This window comes from Sarcophilus harrisii, chromosome 3 (assembly GCF_902635505.1).
Source record: "Sarcophilus harrisii chromosome 3, mSarHar1.11, whole genome shotgun sequence".
Classification (NCBI taxonomy): domain Eukaryota; kingdom Metazoa; phylum Chordata; class Mammalia; order Dasyuromorphia; family Dasyuridae; genus Sarcophilus; species Sarcophilus harrisii.
Genome location: NC_045428.1, coordinates 398492631 through 398510359, shown reverse-complemented (window position 1 = coordinate 398510359; position 17729 = coordinate 398492631). Strand labels below are relative to the sequence as shown.

At 35.9% G+C, this 17729-nt stretch overlaps 1 protein-coding gene across 8 annotated transcripts in view; it reads right to left on the bottom strand.

The window, feature by feature from the left end:
* Positions 1 to 1584: 1584 nt before the first annotated feature.
* Positions 1585 to 17729, bottom strand: part of WIPF1 (WAS/WASL interacting protein family member 1) — a 164133-nt gene continuing 147988 nt past the window's right edge. For all 8 annotated transcript variants that reach the window (XM_031960431.1, XM_031960432.1, XM_012544844.3 and 5 more), the window contains 5 exons: positions 17441 to 17620; positions 14563 to 15339; positions 10560 to 10772; positions 8913 to 9026; positions 1585 to 4583 (listed from right to left, as the gene is read on the bottom strand). In XM_031960431.1, the coding sequence (XP_031816291.1) occupies positions 4528 to 4583; positions 8913 to 9026; positions 10560 to 10772; positions 14563 to 15339; positions 17441 to 17620 (1340 nt within the window). In that variant the 3' untranslated portion in view covers positions 1585 to 4527. The remainder of the gene's footprint in view (positions 4584 to 8912; positions 9027 to 10559; positions 10773 to 14562; positions 15340 to 17440; positions 17621 to 17729) is intronic.

The window sequence follows — 17729 nt, the reverse complement described above, 5'->3', positions numbered from 1 at the left end:
GTTTTTTTGAACAAGGAAAAGTATGGGGGGAGTTAATCAACTTATAAAGTCTGTTTTCATTTCCCTCTTTCCCTTAAAAGATTTTACTAAAAAATTCCAATACTAAAAAAAGTGTGGGTATATTGTCATTTGCACAAGCAGAATATCAATGAACAACTAGTTAAAAAAATAATAATTAGCATTTATATAGCATTTAAGATTTTCAAAGCATTTTACAAATATTTTATTTGATAAAATAACTCTGGGAGGTAGGTACTTTTTCTTATTTTCATTTTACAGATGAAGAAACTGAGTCTAACAAGTTTAGTAACTTGAACAGTGGTCACACAGCTTGGAAATAACTAGAGAAGAATTTTGGCTTTTCAGGTTCAATACATTGCATACTACGCCACCTAGGGGCTTAATTTATGAAGGCCCCATTACAAGCTTTTGGGCACTGTTCTAGGTAATGGGGAAAAAGATGCTAGTGAAAGTCTGTCCCTGAAGTTGAAGAAACATGCATACAGACCCTTGTCCGTATAAATATCAGAGTAAGTTGGCTTATGATGAATCGGGAAATATGTTTCTATTTTGACTGTCTATGATCTGTCTGTTATTTTTTAAAAATTAAAAAAAATTGATTATGATCTGCTGGCTATTTTTCAAAAAATTAGAAATTTTTTGGTTTTTTGTTATATTTGTATCTGCTTTTTAAATTTATGCTCTTGCCACTGATCAGCTAGATACCTAGCTATAATTAATACTGAATTGATAATATTTTCAAATTATTGAAATTTTCATCACTCTAATAATCCCATAAATCTGTGATCTCATTAATATGTACACTCCCTTCAATCATGCAGATTGTTGCCACTCCATTTATGTTTCTCTAGACTATGTCACTCTTGTCCATGTGCTCTCATAATGTAGCTTCAGGGGGTCACACCAACATGCTAGGAGAGGGTGGCTTTCTCTATTTGCTCTTGATGTTGTAAAAATTCCAGTTTGCCAAATTTATTTTTGCCCTATGTTTCTAGTATTATTATATTAGGAGGCCATGAGCATCTGCTCTAAAAATTTTTCACATATGACTTCCCACACAAGCATCGATCGATCTTCAAACAACAATAACAACAACAAACCCCAAACAAAGAGAGATGAGAATGGAGTGCCAGAAATACTAACCAAACTGCACACACGTACTTTGTGTTTCTTGGGGAACCTGACCTGACTCAATGGTAGAAGGCAGAAAATGGACACGATTTCCCCCTGTTGTTATATGGATGTTTATAGAAAAACCACCAACTTATGTTTGATCATTCTGATTTTATTTATTACCTGGCTAATTTTTAAAAGCGCAGATCACTGTAAAAAAGACTGGGCTCCATCATTTAAGCTACTCAATAAGGAACAAATATCAAAATGTGCATGTTTACAGTGCAGTGCTATGAAAACAATTTACCATTTGCCCTTCCACAGTTCCTGACTGTAAAGTAGGAAAAAGTGAATTTCACTGGGCATTTCAATAATCACCCTATTTGTGCTACTAACAGAACAAAATAAATTGTCATACTTTGTATTAAGTTTGAAATATCAAAGCCTAACTTTTTTTTTTTTTTTTTTTTTTTTTTTTACTAATATGCTATAGACACAAAAAAGTTGATTTCTTTAAAATCACAAAGTAAGGCACCAATGGAGTAAACTTTTTTTTCTTGCTTCACCTTTTTTTACTAAACAAAATGCATAGTGAAATAAATACTGAATACTGAATCTTAATACTGTAAATATACTTTAATATAAAATGATATAATGAATGTTAAAATACTGTATTGCATCTTGAATATAGCTAAAACTTTATAGAAAATGAAAACAGACATAGTAATCTCAGATTTGGGGGAAGAAAAAATGCTGATTTTTACATCTTTTGCAGTAGTATTTTCTTTTTCTTTTCTTTTTGTAGTTTTACCATAGAGATGCTATGAGAAGTTTTGGCTAGAAAAAGGGTTTTGTTTTCTTTCCTTTTTTTTCTTTTTTTTAAAGAAAGCAAGCAAGAGATCCTTGGAATACTGGAACATTCAATTATTTAAAAAATACATTCTAAATGTATTAATTCCAGATGGTTGGCAACTTTGAGTTGAGATGCTCAAATTTATGCTACATCTAGGACACAGAATTCAATGGACTGAGTATTTGCTCCATTCACAAAATCTGGACCATTTTCTTTCTCGCGAGTTTTTCTCTTCTATATATTTACAATGAAGACCAAGGGCCACACTTTCAGAAGCTTGATTTTAGTCTTCATCATAGGAATGTTATGTTGTCAAAATCAGCTAAGAGGATAAGAACACACATAGGGAGAATGTGTAGGCAACTTAAAAGCTATCTATTTTAATCCCTTTATTTTCTAGATGAGTAATCTGAGAGCCTGGCAGGGAAGTAAATTCAAAGTAGGGGTCTGAACCCACTCCTGTGATTTCAGAGACAATGATCTTTCCACTGTTCCAGGTACATCTTTTCTGAGCTTTTCAAAATAAGATGACTTAGTTCAGTAGATAAATTCCCCAAACATCATAGATCATAACAAAAATACACTTTTGGACATATGGGGCCCAGCCCTTGCAATAACTCTTCAGTCCTTGAATCTTTCAGGGCAGGCAAACAGCATTTATTGCCTGGCAGATATGTGTGAGGCAGAAGAATGAAGAACAAACAATCATGTGTCACATCCAAGACTTTGGCAAGGAGACACATAAAAAACACAAAGAATTAAAAATGGTAACTTAATAATTCATTATATACCCCTGGTATATATATATATATATATATATATATATATATATATATATATGGACATAAATGAGAGAATATTTTATTCTATAAACATGAATGAATCTTTTCAATTTGTCTTCGGATTTTTTTTTTAGTTAACTAGTAACTTGTGAATAATAAATTGATATCGTAATAAAAATTTGGGTAGATCTATATATGCTTATTATTAATGTGCTTTTAAAAAACAACAAATATATAAAACAATTTTAGACACAACCAAGTATATAAAATATTTAGATGGAAACTTTTTTCCCCTTCCCTTCCACTCCCCTTTGTTCTATCTTAAGATAAAAATTTCTATTAAGGTTTTGTAAACAAAATTGTATGAAAAAGGAACATCTGCTTTTCCTATAGTTCTTATCTAAGCCTCATTCACAGAGCTCTCAGATAATGGGTTCCTTCGTATAAATTTTTTTTAAACAAATATTTTTCATTTTCCAGTGTTCTATTCCTTCAAAATGCTCTTTTTTTTCGATAAGCCTCAGCCTTGGATTTTCAAGGCCCTTATGCTTACTTATTCAATACAGTTTCTCTTTTTACACATTTTAGAAAATAGCATTTGATGCAATATTTTCCTAACTTTTTCTCCTTTTCACTTTGGGTCATCATTGGATTTATGCCAGGCAAATTTCATGAAAACTGCCTCAAAAAGAAGGAAAGACAAAAGTTGCTTCAGACTGGTATGGAAGGAATCTAGCAGACATACATATGGAATAACCAGCTAGCTCTGAGCCAGGGAGTCTCATAAACCTTCAATTTCTCTTCAATAACTACTTTCCATATGAACACAAACTATACCAGACCAAATTATATGTTGAAATACCAAGGTTATGAATTTAAAGTTTGGCCAATGATATGTGTGTTTGAGGAGAAGAGGGGAAAACAATATTTAGCCATCAATTCTCTATCTAACAAGGAATATGGGATACTAACTTCTTTTTTATTTAATTTTTAATTATTAAATCATTTATTGGATGTCTTTTTTTTTAAAGTGGGATTATGGTACACTGTTATTAAAAAAAAGTGTCTTTAAGAGCATAATGCTCTATCTCCCACACCCTACCTTAGATTGTCAAGGGCTGAATGTGCTGAGGATGAAAGCAGTATTTGAGCAGGAACTCAGTAAACTCCCTAAGTGGTCTGTGGTTCATAGAAGTAGGAAGTAAGCCAAGCATGCAACGATGGGGAGAAAAATTAAATAAGCAAGTATCCTTTTGAAAGAGACATTCTTAGATGAGTGAATACACTTTAAGAAGTACAGGTTTAAGGCAAATAGGCAGTAAATGCTCAGATTTCTTTTAGAAGCTGCTAACATGAATTTGAAATCTCTCATCACTTGCCAATTTGTCATGCGAGGCTTTACCTGCAGGTAGCACCTAAAGCAAGCAATAGTTTTAAAGGTAATACATGTATGTTTGTATACATATATATACTTATACATTTTATATATATGTATACATACATACACACACTATATATGTGTGTGTACTGGTCATAAACTCTAGGTGTATTTTATTCCTTGATTTGTGGTAAATCCACAAAATACACATGCATCCTAATAGCCCCACCTTTTACCCTTTAGCCACTCGAAGGAGGACACAAAAAAGAGGCAAGAATGTGGGTAGGGTGAGGGGGCTGATTTTCCAACAGTGACAAGAGAAGCAGCTCTTCAGTTCAGGTAAATACAGCAACTGGGCTGGGGCAGGTTGGCCATCCCATTCACCTGGGGATTGGGGGAAGTGGGGGAGCTCCTCTTTCTCTCCTGTTGGAGCCACCTTGAAAGATGAAGGGAGGAAAAAAAAAAGAGAAAGGAAAAATCAAGAAGTGGGTTAGAATGTTAAATTTTTTTCACACAAAAATAAAGGGACAATTGTGTAATTATAGACTGCTGACCCAACACTTTAAGCAAACTCACAGTTATGTCACATGTAAAAAATGAGTGAAGCAGAAGTAGATTCTAGGATCCTTAAAGGCAGAGTTTGGGGAAGCATTGTGTCTAACCCAGGGCCTTGTTCATAACAGGGGCTTAAAAATATGTTATTGAATAGACAAGGTGACTTACCATGTCTATTGACTTGTTGAGCATATGTACAAGCCAATGATATTTCTTTGCCAATTCAATTCAATAAATATTTGTTAAGCATTTATAATGTCAAGATAAAATATGAAAATCCCTTAAGAATGATCAGCCATCAGGTATAACACCAGAATAATATCTTTTAAAATCCTTAGGATTGCTGCTGGTCACAAGGCAGATGGGCTTTTCTGTTGTAGTTAAATGCCCCCATGACTGATCCCTGGCTTTCTGTTCATCCCCTACAATGTGCATCTTAATAGTTATGGTACTTGCTCCCTTTTTTGATAAATGAGAATATACAAGAATATATTAGGATACAGAGTAAACTAATTGGTATAGTAATGTGTTTATGTAATATAATATAGTGTATCTAATACAACATAGTAACTTAGTAATATCTAACAATAATAGTTAATCATAGTAATACATGGGATTAGATCTGAGTTCAAAACTGTCTGAGATATTTATTAGAAGTATTATCCTGGGCAAGTTATTTAATATCTGTCTGCCTCAGTTTCCTCAATTGTAAAATATCATTATCTCATGAGATAACACATGTTAAAAACATTTTGTAAGCCCTAAAGTACTATATAAATGATATTTATTATAATTATTAGAACTGGGTTTCTGGAAATAGAAGAGAGCATTTGGTCTCCCCACAAAATGGGACTAATAAACTAATAAAGAAATTCTCAGGAATTGTCACAGGGACACCAATGTGTGTGTGTGTGTGTGTGTGTGTGTGTGTGTGTGTATGTGTGTGTGTGTGTGTGTGTGTATGTATCATAGGAGAGCCATCTCAGGGAGCTTTCACAAATGGGCTGAATTTAACAAAGTTATATTTAGTTGTTATTCAATACATATCCCACTCTGTCACCCAAAATGAGATACAGCAATAGACCTAAGTTTCCTCCAGGAATTAGTATAGTAGAGTGTCTAATTTAAAATCAGGAAGAACTTGGTTCCAACTTAAACGCTTACTAGCTATGTAACCTCAACAAATTATTTAAATCCTCCGGGTCCTAGTTTTCTCACTTGTTAAAAAAAGGGGGGGCTTTACCTTGAGGTCTCTCTAAGGTCCCTCTTACTTCTCCAACTATGAATCTATGCTCCTGTGAGGTTTTGCTGTCTATATGGGGAAAACAAAGGTATCGAAGAATTGCTAACTCACTGGAATAGATAATAACAGATGACCAATGAGTCATTATGTATCCCCCCTCCCCATTATGCTTTATTAGGTCAATGTCCATAAAACACTAAACATTTGCTTTGGCCTGCAAAGTATAGGGTACTCCCAGTGTGGAAAGTCCTTCCATAAGCAACTAATTTCTAAATGATAGTCTTAGAAAGTTACCTGGGGGTCAGGGAGGACAGGGAATAAGAAGTTTAGTGACGTGGCACCCTTGGCACAACTCTTTTCTTTCAGTTTGGAAGATGACTTGGCAATTGATTTAAATACACAGATCATGTTCTAACTGGACTAAGAATGTTCTGATGAAATCAGGGAAGATATTCAGGCTTTCCTTCTACTCTGGGACACAAAATTCTAATTCCTTTAAATATACCCAGACATAGCAGTAGCCCCAAAGGAAAGACATACAATTATATCTTCTTATTAAAGTTCTCTCTCATGATAAGGATGCGTAATAGTGGCTGGGTTACACCTCATCCAGAGATTTATTTCTTACCAAGAACTACAAGCCCCATATTTGTCTGACAAGGTGTTGTCTCATTTGGGGGGAATTGTCAGGGAATGAGTTGTCCTGAGAAGTGAATTCCAAGTGTTTGAAATTCATTTTATTTAAAATATTTTTGGCAAAAATAGTCCTAAAACATATTAATCACTCTTTTTAAATAGCGTTATGGGCCAGAACTCTGAAATAAGGATTCTTACAAGGTGTTAAGTCAAGGAATTGATGAGACAATGGTTATCTAGTTTAACATGATGATTAATAGTTCTCTAGTTCAGTATGATTGATTTAATCTTACTACAAATAGTGATTTTCTAGTGATATAATGATTGGTTTATACTCAGTGTAGAGCATATAGACTAGGAGCCTCAGCCAGAGTGAGAGTGAGAGAAGACAAGTGGACTGGAGGCAGGAAGTCAAGCTCTCAGAGGCAAGGAGAGAGATTCATTTCCATCTTCATCAGCCTAGTATGGCTGGCCTGGCCTCCTGCACTTCCCCCACTGAAATCAAATCCCCCCTGAAGGCCATGAGAAAGCTAGCTGAGCACCATGCGAGGGAGACAATAAAGACATTTGGACTTTAACACCTGGCTGTTCTTGAGGTGATTACTGTGCTGAAATGAAGGCTGCTCAGAGACCTCCAGAAAACCAAAAAAAGAACAATACAAAATAGGGAGTACCAAATGCCATTTAACTTTTTCTTGGTAACTCAGGAAGGGCTGGTGTGGTTCAGAGTATAGAGAAGTGGGGCCGGCTCTCAGTTCTAACTGAAAGTTAGAAATTTTAAGTCAGATACACGCTGACTGCATGATCCTGGACCAGTCACAACTATTGAATGTTCTAGATAGGTCTCTAAGATTATACATTGCTGAAAAGGTGACAACCTGCCTCAGTAGAAGAAGCCTCTCTGGGAGTACTAGATCATAGATCCGAATCCCTAAACCTTGCTATCTCAGTGTTACCAGTGCGGTGGTGCCATGGTGCACAGATCCCCTGGATCTGAGTTGAAATTCAGTGTCAAATACTAGCTGTGTGACCCTGAGCAAATCACTTAAGTGCTTTTGCCTCAGTTTCCTCATCTGTAAAATGGGCATAATAGTGACACCTTCCTGGGTTGTTAAGATCAAATGAAATAATTAGTGTTAAAGCATTCATAGCATGGTACCTGGCATCTTGTAAGTGCTGTGTAAATGTTAGCTATTATTATCATCTATTATTCTGTGTATTAATAACTGGCACAAATCTAAGTCTACTTTTTAGCTTTTTGTCTCTTCATTTGACATGAGATTGTCACCTGTCACCTCTATTCAATGTCAGTGTTCAGGCTTTTAAGCACTTGTCATTCATTATTGCTAGCTCTAATCTGTAGGAGGTGGTGGAAAACTAATTAACTAAACTTATAAAGAATTATGTGGTCAGGAAGAATAAATGGACTCTGAGTGACAGTAAAATGTCTTACTCTATGGATGAAATTATTTACTTTTAGTGGAAGTGTTTAGGGATAGCTGTATCAGGGTTCTTAAAAGCCTTTTTCATTTATTTCTGGGAATGGATCTGAGACAGTGTGGTGTTTAGGGTTGAGATAGCCAGATAATAATGAGTTTTCCACCCAAATATGCTCTTTCTCCCAAATTGTGTATGGCATCAACAATCCCTGATTCCAAACTTCAGTCATCTTTGCTTCTTCCTCTCCCTCATTCCTCACTCCTCCCCAACTAATCAGCTGCTAACTCCTTCAGCTTTTACATTTATATCCTTCTAACCATGCATGCTGTTGCTAGCCCATTCAATTCTGGCTTTTCCTTGGGAGGCACTTTTCTTCCTCTTAAAATTATAGTTACTTTCATAAATTTGAGTTTACTCATATTTTCTAGTCTTTCACATTTATGCATCTCCTAGTAAAGAGGACTATATGAAAGGGAGATACTATTTAATTAATACAAAGTTTGACCAATATATTTCTTCTCTCTTGAAAAGAAAATGGCTCTATTTTGTGCAGTCTTTTTAAATAGGCCAAAATGAAGATGGAATTACTGAAGCATACAATCTAATAAAATTTCAATTTACTAGGAAATCACAGGCATACTAAATTGATAACTTATTAAAAGAATTGTCTATGGAGGACACACTGAATATATTCAGAATCATCATTTTATGAGAAAATTATCTAATTACTTGAGGATAAGCAATTCAAGTGCCCAAAATAAAATTCTTCATCTCTTTCCCCATCTGATAGAGCTCCCCCTTGAGTAATGACAACCTGATGTTACCAACAATGAAACCTATTCCAGTAAGTCCAAGTTTAAATCACTCAAGCACATTTAGGTAAATACTTACTTCGGCTTTCATTTCTTGCCACTTTGCTGGGGTAACTCTTGGTCATCGGTACATATGGCTCTGGAGGCGGCAAATCAGATAGTGGATGGAAGTAAAATCTGCTTTCCCACTCATCTGAGAGAAAATCAAATGATATTGTCAATACTAGGCAATCTGCTACAAGAATTAACTTAACCCAAGGTACTGAATGAAATTCAGACACAATTGGGCACAAACTACTTTAGATTTATGTATATAAAAGAAAAGCTAACAGCATTTTAACAAACATTCAATATAGCACATATACTAAAATATGTTTGCATCATGCATATATTTTGACCTAACAATACCACTAGTGAGCATGAATCCCAAAAGAAATAAAAAAAAAAGATTTATATGTACAAAAACATTTATAGCAACTCTTTTCTCAGGGCAAAGAATTAGAAATTGAGGTGATGTCCATCACCTTAGGAATGGCTGAATAATGTGTGGTATGTGATTACGATGAAATACTATTGTTCTACAAGAAATGATGGGCAGGATACTCTTAGAAAAACCTGAAAAGTCCTTCAGGAACTCATGCAAAATAAAATGTACTGTGGACAAAATCATAGCAATGTTGTGGAATGATCAGCTGTGAATGATTTTGTTATTCTCAGCTATACAATAATCCAAGACAACTCTGAAGGACTTGTGCCCTCCATACTCAAAGAAAGAACTTATTGTGTCTGAATACAGATTGACGCATATTTTTCTTAAGATTTTTTTGGGGTTGGGTAAATCTTTGTTTTCTTTTGCAACATGATTTTTATGGAAATGTTTTACATAACTTCACATGTACCTTCTCAATGAGGAAGAGAGAGAATCTGGAACTCAAAGTTTTAAAAACAAATGTAAAAAAATTGTTTTACATGTAACTGGAAAAAATTGTATAGGTATATAAATAAAAGAAAAGAAGCTGGGATCTTGCTGATCTTGACAAATTGTTTCTCTGGGTCTCAGTTTCCTTACCTACAAAATAGAGAGATTAGACTAGATGGAGGTTGAGATTCCTTTTCCCTCTAAATGATCTTTGTATTTCTAATTTTCTAATCTCACCTAGTATTGTGAACTACATATTTAAATGCCAAATAAATATTTGTTGAATAGAAAAAAAAGATGTTTGCTAACTAGCACATCAGCCTAACATTACCTAAGGAAACCATATCTGATAGATTCATAGAATTATGATTAATTATAATTTCAGCTACAAAAGAAATGAAAGTGCTGGTTGGGGTACCACAGTCATATCCAAAGGAGCATAATTCATTGACATATAACCATGGCATTTATTAAGGGGAAGACCTCTTTGGCCTCTTTCTTTTTTGTAAACTGTCTAAAAATAAAGTAATATGGGGAGGAAAAGTCAGTTTTTTAGGATCCTAGAATCTCATAATTCTCCATCTTGCTACAATGGGAAGCAAACAAAGATTATATAAATCAAGAGAAAATCATCTGCCTTTTATTTCTGCCCTTATTATCTTTAGTTTTAAGTCATTGTGGGTGATGTACTATAGAGATCCTAAAAGCACTGAGATGGTGGGGGGAATTAAGTTATTTATTAATGATTTGCATATTATACATAAACAGGTCAAATGACATATAAAATAGGTGGGCATCATATCTTACCTTCACATGATACGTCTTGAAAGCCATTTCTCATTGAAGATGAAGGTGGTGGGGGAGGTGGAGCTCCAGAGCCAGGTCTGTCTGGAGGAAGAGGAGGCCTTGGGCTACTTCTCTGGTTTTCTAATCCACCTCTGGAAGGCAGTTGAGGTGTAGAAGGCAGTGCTCGGGAAGCACTGCCATTTCTGTTTATAGGTGGAGGAGGTGGATGAGGTCCTGAAGCATTAAAAAAAAGAGAGACAATATGATATCTCATATTTTCATCATAATTAATAGCAACAAATAAGAAAGTCTTCATGACACTCAATATACCACTATTAAGACAGCTAGGTGGTATATTGTATGGAGTAGGAACTTGGGAAACAGAAAAGATGAATTTAAATCCTGCTTTAGACGTTAACTAGTTGTGTGATTCTGAGTCAGTTGCTAAAACTCAGCCTCGCTTTCCTCTTTTGTAAAATGGGGATAATGATAGCATCCACTTCACAAAGTTGTTATGAAGATCAAACAAGATAATATATGTAAAGCACTTGGCACACCTTAACGTACTAAATAAATGTTGCAACCATGAGAGGTTGTGTGGAAAAAAATATTAAATTTTGAAGTTGGAATGAAGTGGGTTAAAATCCTAGCTCTACCACTGTGGGAATCTCCTGTGGTCTCATTTTCCTCATTAAATAAAAAACATTATTTAAAAAATTAATCAAAATATCCTGTCATTTATAAAATGAAGGGATTTTATTTAATTATCTATAGAATACGAAGTTTGACTAAATAGCTGCATAGGGTCCTTCCCGTTCTGAATCTATGCCTCTATAGAGAAGATGTAGTATCTGCTTTTTGGAAGACTTTAATTTAAGGAAGGATGCAAAATGGTCAAGCTTATATACACCATGAACAAAGATCCACATTATTTTAAGTACATACAAATACATATTTATCTAACCTAATGGAATGCAAGTGTCCAGTGGGAGGGAACTATTTCATTTTTGTTTTTGTATCTTCACTGCCTTAGTTCAGTGTCTGACCACATAAATGCTTATTTACTGGTATGTATACAAGGTAATACACACTTCTTGGTTAAAGGGTTGTTTGAGTAGTCAGTTAAGTGTATCGCTAAAGATCACTATTCTACTTTAATCAAAGAAGGTTTTCCCTTTTATGATTTAACTAATTTAATATTTGGATCCTGAAAAATGTTTTGTTATCCTTTTTGAGTCATTTTATTAGTAGAATTTGTAAAACAATATAGTTTTATATTTGTAGAACAATTTAGTTTTTTTTTTTAGAACAATATAGTTAGAGATTTAGAGCTTGAAAAAAACCCTTTTAAATGTCCTGAGAGAAACTGTTTTTTTTTTTTTTTTTTTGGGGGGGGGTATTTTTTTTTATTTTGCAATTTGTGTGTGTGTGTGTGTGTGTGTGTGTGTGTGTGTGTGTTATCTCTCCTTGGATTGTGACCTCCTTGAGGGCAAGAACTGTCTTTTTGCCTCTTGAGCTTGACATACAGTAAGCACTTAATAAATGTTTATAAATTAAGTGATAATTAATTATTAATTAACAGGATGTTTTTAATAAAAAATCTTTTGAGGTACACAGAAATAAGATGTCCTTTAAATGCAAAATTATTCAATAGACACATTCCTGTAATGAACAATTCCAACCACAATCAGCCCCTGGTAGAAATATCATTAGGAAACCAACCAGAAATAGAAGTTCCCTCTTTCATCTTCCCCTTCAGAAAGGTCCTTATACACTTAGATGGAAAAAAAAAAAGATTAGTGGCCAGAAAGAGGAGTTCTAATTTTTATTCAGCTAATTCAGTTTGTCTGAGGATAAACCAATCATACTAAAAGCAAATTAACCTTAATTTACATTTTAGTTAGGAACCCAGGAACACTCACTAAAGAGGGAAATGTAAGGTATAAATAAATACTTTAAATGATTTAAAAATTATATTTAAAATAATTTCATGTAGTAGTAAAAATTTGAATCTCCTGAGCAAGTATTTCAGAAAGGGTCTCTTGATTCTTTTAAAACTGCAAAATAAAGAGATTTTATTCCCTCAAATGCAAGTTAATTGTGTAGTTATAAGTCAACAGAAAGATAAGCTGGGGAGGGGGGGGTAGTGGCTACAGAACTCAAGATACTTAACACTTCCTAGCTGTGTGACTTTGGGCAAGTCACTCAATCCCAATTATTTTGCTAAACAAAAGAAAAAAGAAAGACAAAAAAAGTATTTTGGATTGCAATTAACCCTTAAAATGGAGTAGATGAACTCTGACAATTTTGTTGATAATATACTAATAAGTTCTAATTTTGATAAAAATAATATTTATTTACTAATAATTTACTTTACTAACAAGTTCAACCTCTGTGATCACTTAATATTCTTTGTTAGAATTAACAAATAGGAAAACACATTTTACCTCCAATCTCCTCTTGATATTTCAAGGGATGTCTTTTGCTAATAAACAGTTAAATGACACAAAGACACACAGATGAAATAAGAAGCATCTAGATAATTAAGTAAACATCCTCAGAAAAAGCTGATAATAGTGGAAAGAACACTAAGGAGGCAGAAAACCTGAGTTTTAGTCCTCATCTGGTCGAGTATTACATTAATATGGTCTTGAGGGGATAGCATACCTAACCAGCCTCTCTGTTCCTAACTTTCTTTAATTCTAAAATGAGTAAGTAACATTTACCCTGCACCTCACAGAGTTGTTTTGAGGAAACTGTTATGTAAACCTTAAAGTGCTACAAAAATATAGACTTGATATTGTTGCAAAGGTAACATGGTAGGTAGCTAGAGAGCTGGTCTGGAAGCAGAGAATCCAGGTTTATGTCTTGCCTCTGATATGCACTAGTTGTGTGACTGCACTGGACATTCTTTGCCTCTTTACTTTTCTATCTCATAGAATTTGTTTCTTCCTCTAAAAGGCTGATCATGAACCATCTTCTTCATGAGACCATTTCTGATTCCCTCAACTGCTAGTACTTTCTCTCCTAAACTCCATTCCTAGTATTTTTACTTTGCATATATTTGTATTTATAAATTTTATATTTATGCTATATATTTTACATGTATTTGTCTGCTCCATTAGAATGAGACCCCTGCAAATAAGAATTGCTATTCTTTGAACTTTTATCCATATTACTTGCACACAGTGGGTCCATAATAAATGCTTTTTGATTTTAAAAAAGTCACAATCTCTCAGTGCTTTAGGCAACTCTTTTTTTTTTTTTTTTTTTTTGGTCTGAGGCAATTGTGGTTAAGTGACTTGTCCAGGGTCACACAGCTAGGAAGTGTTAAGTGCCTGAGATCAGATTGATTTGAACTCAAGTCCTCCTGACTTCAGGGCTGGTTCTCTATTCACTACACCATCTAGCTGCCCTTTTAGGAAACTCTTTAAGAGTGTTTTGTGTCATAACCTCTTTGGCAGGTGAATAAAGGGCCCCAATCTACAGATGTTTTTATATGAATAAATAAAATACTTAGGATTACAAAGAAATCTAATTATAATGAGATACAGTTGTCAAAATATTTTTTTAAAAATTCAGACCTCAAGGTTACCTACCTCTGCTCTGCTCTAAGAATTTGTTATAGGAAAGACCTTGATCTAAATTGATAGAGGGAGTTTCCTCATCTAGGAGTTCCCTACACCAATGGGGCACAGGTACTGTCCTTATCCCCAGTCCTGAAATATTATAAATTTATAATAAAATATTATACTATTTCCATATAACATAATAAATAGTATATCATGTTATTATGTTATAGCATATTATTATATCGTATATATTATAATATATTTCATATTATTATGATTTATCACCACCAAGAATGTAAGCTCCTTCAGGGTAGGAAATGTTTGTGCCTTTCTTTTATATCCCCAGCACTTAGCATAGTGCCTGGTACACAATAATAACTACTTGTTGACTGATTGCTAATTGATATTGTCAGCCTAGATGGAACACGGAGTTTCTGGAGATGTGGTCATACCTGATCTGCTTGGTGGATCTCGCACTGGAGGAGGCGGTCTCTCATTGGGTAGGGGAGGAAGTGGACCTGAACGCCCTGGTGAAGGTAAGTGAGGCGCAGAAGAAGTAAGGGATAGATTCCGTTGGGGAAGCCTGGGGATTTCATCATTCCCACTGGACACCGGAGGCACAGGAGGAGGACCAGGCCTGCTGGGAGGGGGAGGTGGAGGTGGGGCCTGTGAAGAGGAGGATGGCCTGGGTGTGGAAGGCACGGGAGGCTTATTGTTTTGAGGAGGAGGAGGTGGGGGAGCCCCTTCTCTATTGACCAAAGGCCTGTTGCCCATTGGAGGCGGCGGCGGCGGTGGCTTGTCATCCATGGCCCTGCTCGGGGCAGGAGGAAGGGGAGGTCTGTTGGAGAAGAGAGATGAGGTGCCTGGAGATGACTGTCGAATCCCACCAAATCCTGCACTTCGGTTGCCAGGGAATGGAGGAGGCGTTGGCCCCAGGCTGGGCTGCCGATGTACCCCGGGCACTGGGGGAGAGCCTCGGTTGTGGAGACTTGATTGTGTTGGCCTTGGCGTGCTAGGCACGGGAGGCGGACCGCTGTCAGGCTTTGCGCTCAGATCAGGCCTGGGAGGAGGAGGCATTCGATTCCTTTGGGGCTCGGGAGGACCAGTCCTGTGGCCCGGAGAAGGTGTAGGAAACCGCCCTACACCTCCAGGGGGAGAAAATGGCTTTGCGGACGTAGCTCTTCCTCCCGGGGGCAAAATTGGGGGGCGGGTTCCTCCCGATTCTGAAACTAGAGAAGATGATACGGGATTAGAGAGGATGGATGCAGTTTAAGAAAATGAAAACAAAGAACTTGCTCAAATGTGAAGGTCGCTTCCTGGAGAATTCTAAGAAAAGGCTGGCTATCCATTCATTTATCCAGGCAAGTTCCTCAGTTAGGGGGATAGTTTGGATCCAGATTTCTAAATTCCTTTTAGTTCCATAAACCCAGTGAGTTTCAGAAGATTTTGCACTAATCTCAACACAATTAGTGGATAGGTTGCCGCTAAGGGCAGACCACTCAATGCAGTTAAAAGTTATTACTTAAGTTTATACAATTCAAATTAAGCAACAATAACTCAACAAAAAACAATTACCCTTTCTATCATAAGGTTTAAAGAAAATAGTCTTCCCGTAAAAAGACTGGCTTTAGTTTTCCTACTTTCACACTGTATAGTAGGTCTTACTGGTTTCAAAAGAACTTCTTTACAGGTAGGTGAAAAAATATGATAAACATATCTCTCCATAAAGAAAAATGGAGATTGGCGAAGATTGTCAGAGAAAGGTTTGACAAACAAAAATGTTAAAAAAAAAAAAAAAAAAAAAGGCAGCCGGCATTAATTGAAGTGTTTTTTAGGAGGACTGAGTAACGGGAACTTAATTCTTTCCTGCTGATTATTTCCGTTTACACACTGGTAGACCAGACAGCCTTATTATATAGTTAACATGACATTGATGGGCCTACCAGCAGTGGGCGCTGGAAGAATCCACAGATTTGGATTCAGAATTCTACCTCTGCCACTTATCTATGTGTTTTTGGGTAAATTGTCAATTTCTCTAGGCCATGTTTTCCTCATCTGATAAATGGTGGAGGGGATGAATTGAATGAATTCAAAATCTCTTCCAACTCTAAATCTAGGACCCACCATTATAACGGAATTCTAACATTTCTTAAAGGACACTGTAGCAAGGGTATAGAATGCAGGCCTATAGTGAGAAAGATCTGAGTTTAAATCTGAACTCAGACACTTTACTAGCCCTATGACTCTGGGCAAGTCACTAAAACTTTGTTTGACCCAATTTCCTCTTCTGTAAAATGAGCTTGAGAAGGAAACAACAAACCACTTCAGTGTCTTTGCCCAGAAAATCCTAAATGGAGTCACAAAGACTGAGATGCAACTGAACAACAAGAAAGAACATTAAAGTAGGTTGTGTAAGAAATTAGAATTTATTCTTCCTGCTCCTTTCCTTATCCAAATGAGCATTTTTAAGTAGTATTTTCTAAGGTGATTTCTTATATCTCTGGATAAGCAGGAGATAGTCTCATGTAGTACTGTTTTCATTTGAGCACAACTAATAGAGGCAGGGGAGATGCTTTAATTTTTTTATTATGCTATTAGCAACTCAGAGCAGATGCTTTGTGGTTTGATTGCTGCTCTGGAGTGTCCCATCAGCATATTTTCAGAATCATTGGGATTGAAATTCTATTATCATCATCAGGAATTCAATGAATGCCTCCCATGGACCCAAAGCCTGTTCTAGGAGGATGTGAGGGGTTTGCAAATCCCCTGTGACTTCAAGAAAATTATTCCCACAATTGATGGTTATTATCTAAATGCTATAGACTGATTTTGGAAAGTAATCTAAAATATAGCTTGGGGAACAGAGTCAGTCAACTTCCAAAAAGTAGACAGGGCAAATTCCTAGAATGCCAATCCATCAGTCAGGGTTCCATAAACAAAGGGCTATAGATATTGCTCTTTTTCCCAACCCAGGCTGTCCTGAAAAAGTGTCCCCCTAAAATACATGATTACTCTATATGTTACCATAGTCAGATATCAGTAGAAAAACTATTGTTAAATACAGTCTGTTCCTATAAAATAGTCTTAATTTAAAATAGGCAATAATTTTTAAAGAATCAAGACAGCATGTTACAAATCTCACCCCTGCTATTTTCTTTGTGGAAATTAAACTCTCTCGCCTAAATCATCTCAGTTTCCTCCTCTCTAAAATGAAGGAATTGGACAAGATGACCTCCAACATCCCTTCAAGCTATACCTATGAAATATGGCAGCAGTGGGGTGACAGAGCAACCTAATAAATAAGGAAGAAAAATTTGTTCATGTCATTACCATTATCTCTGTTGGCCGTGGATCTCAGCTTTGGCATTCCTGCCTGGAATAATCCACCTAAACCAGGTGGACCACCCCCTCCAAAACCACCTCCAGTGGCACCACTACTACCTCCACTAAATCCGCCACCACTGCCACCTGCTCCAAAGCTGCTGCCTCCACCACCAGATCCTTTAGGTTCTGCAAAGAGAGGAAAATGAAAACTTTAGTACAAACAGAAGGCATATGTTATTTCACATTGACTTTTTCATCAAGCCCTAGAATTGCAGAATACTGTAATTACTACAAA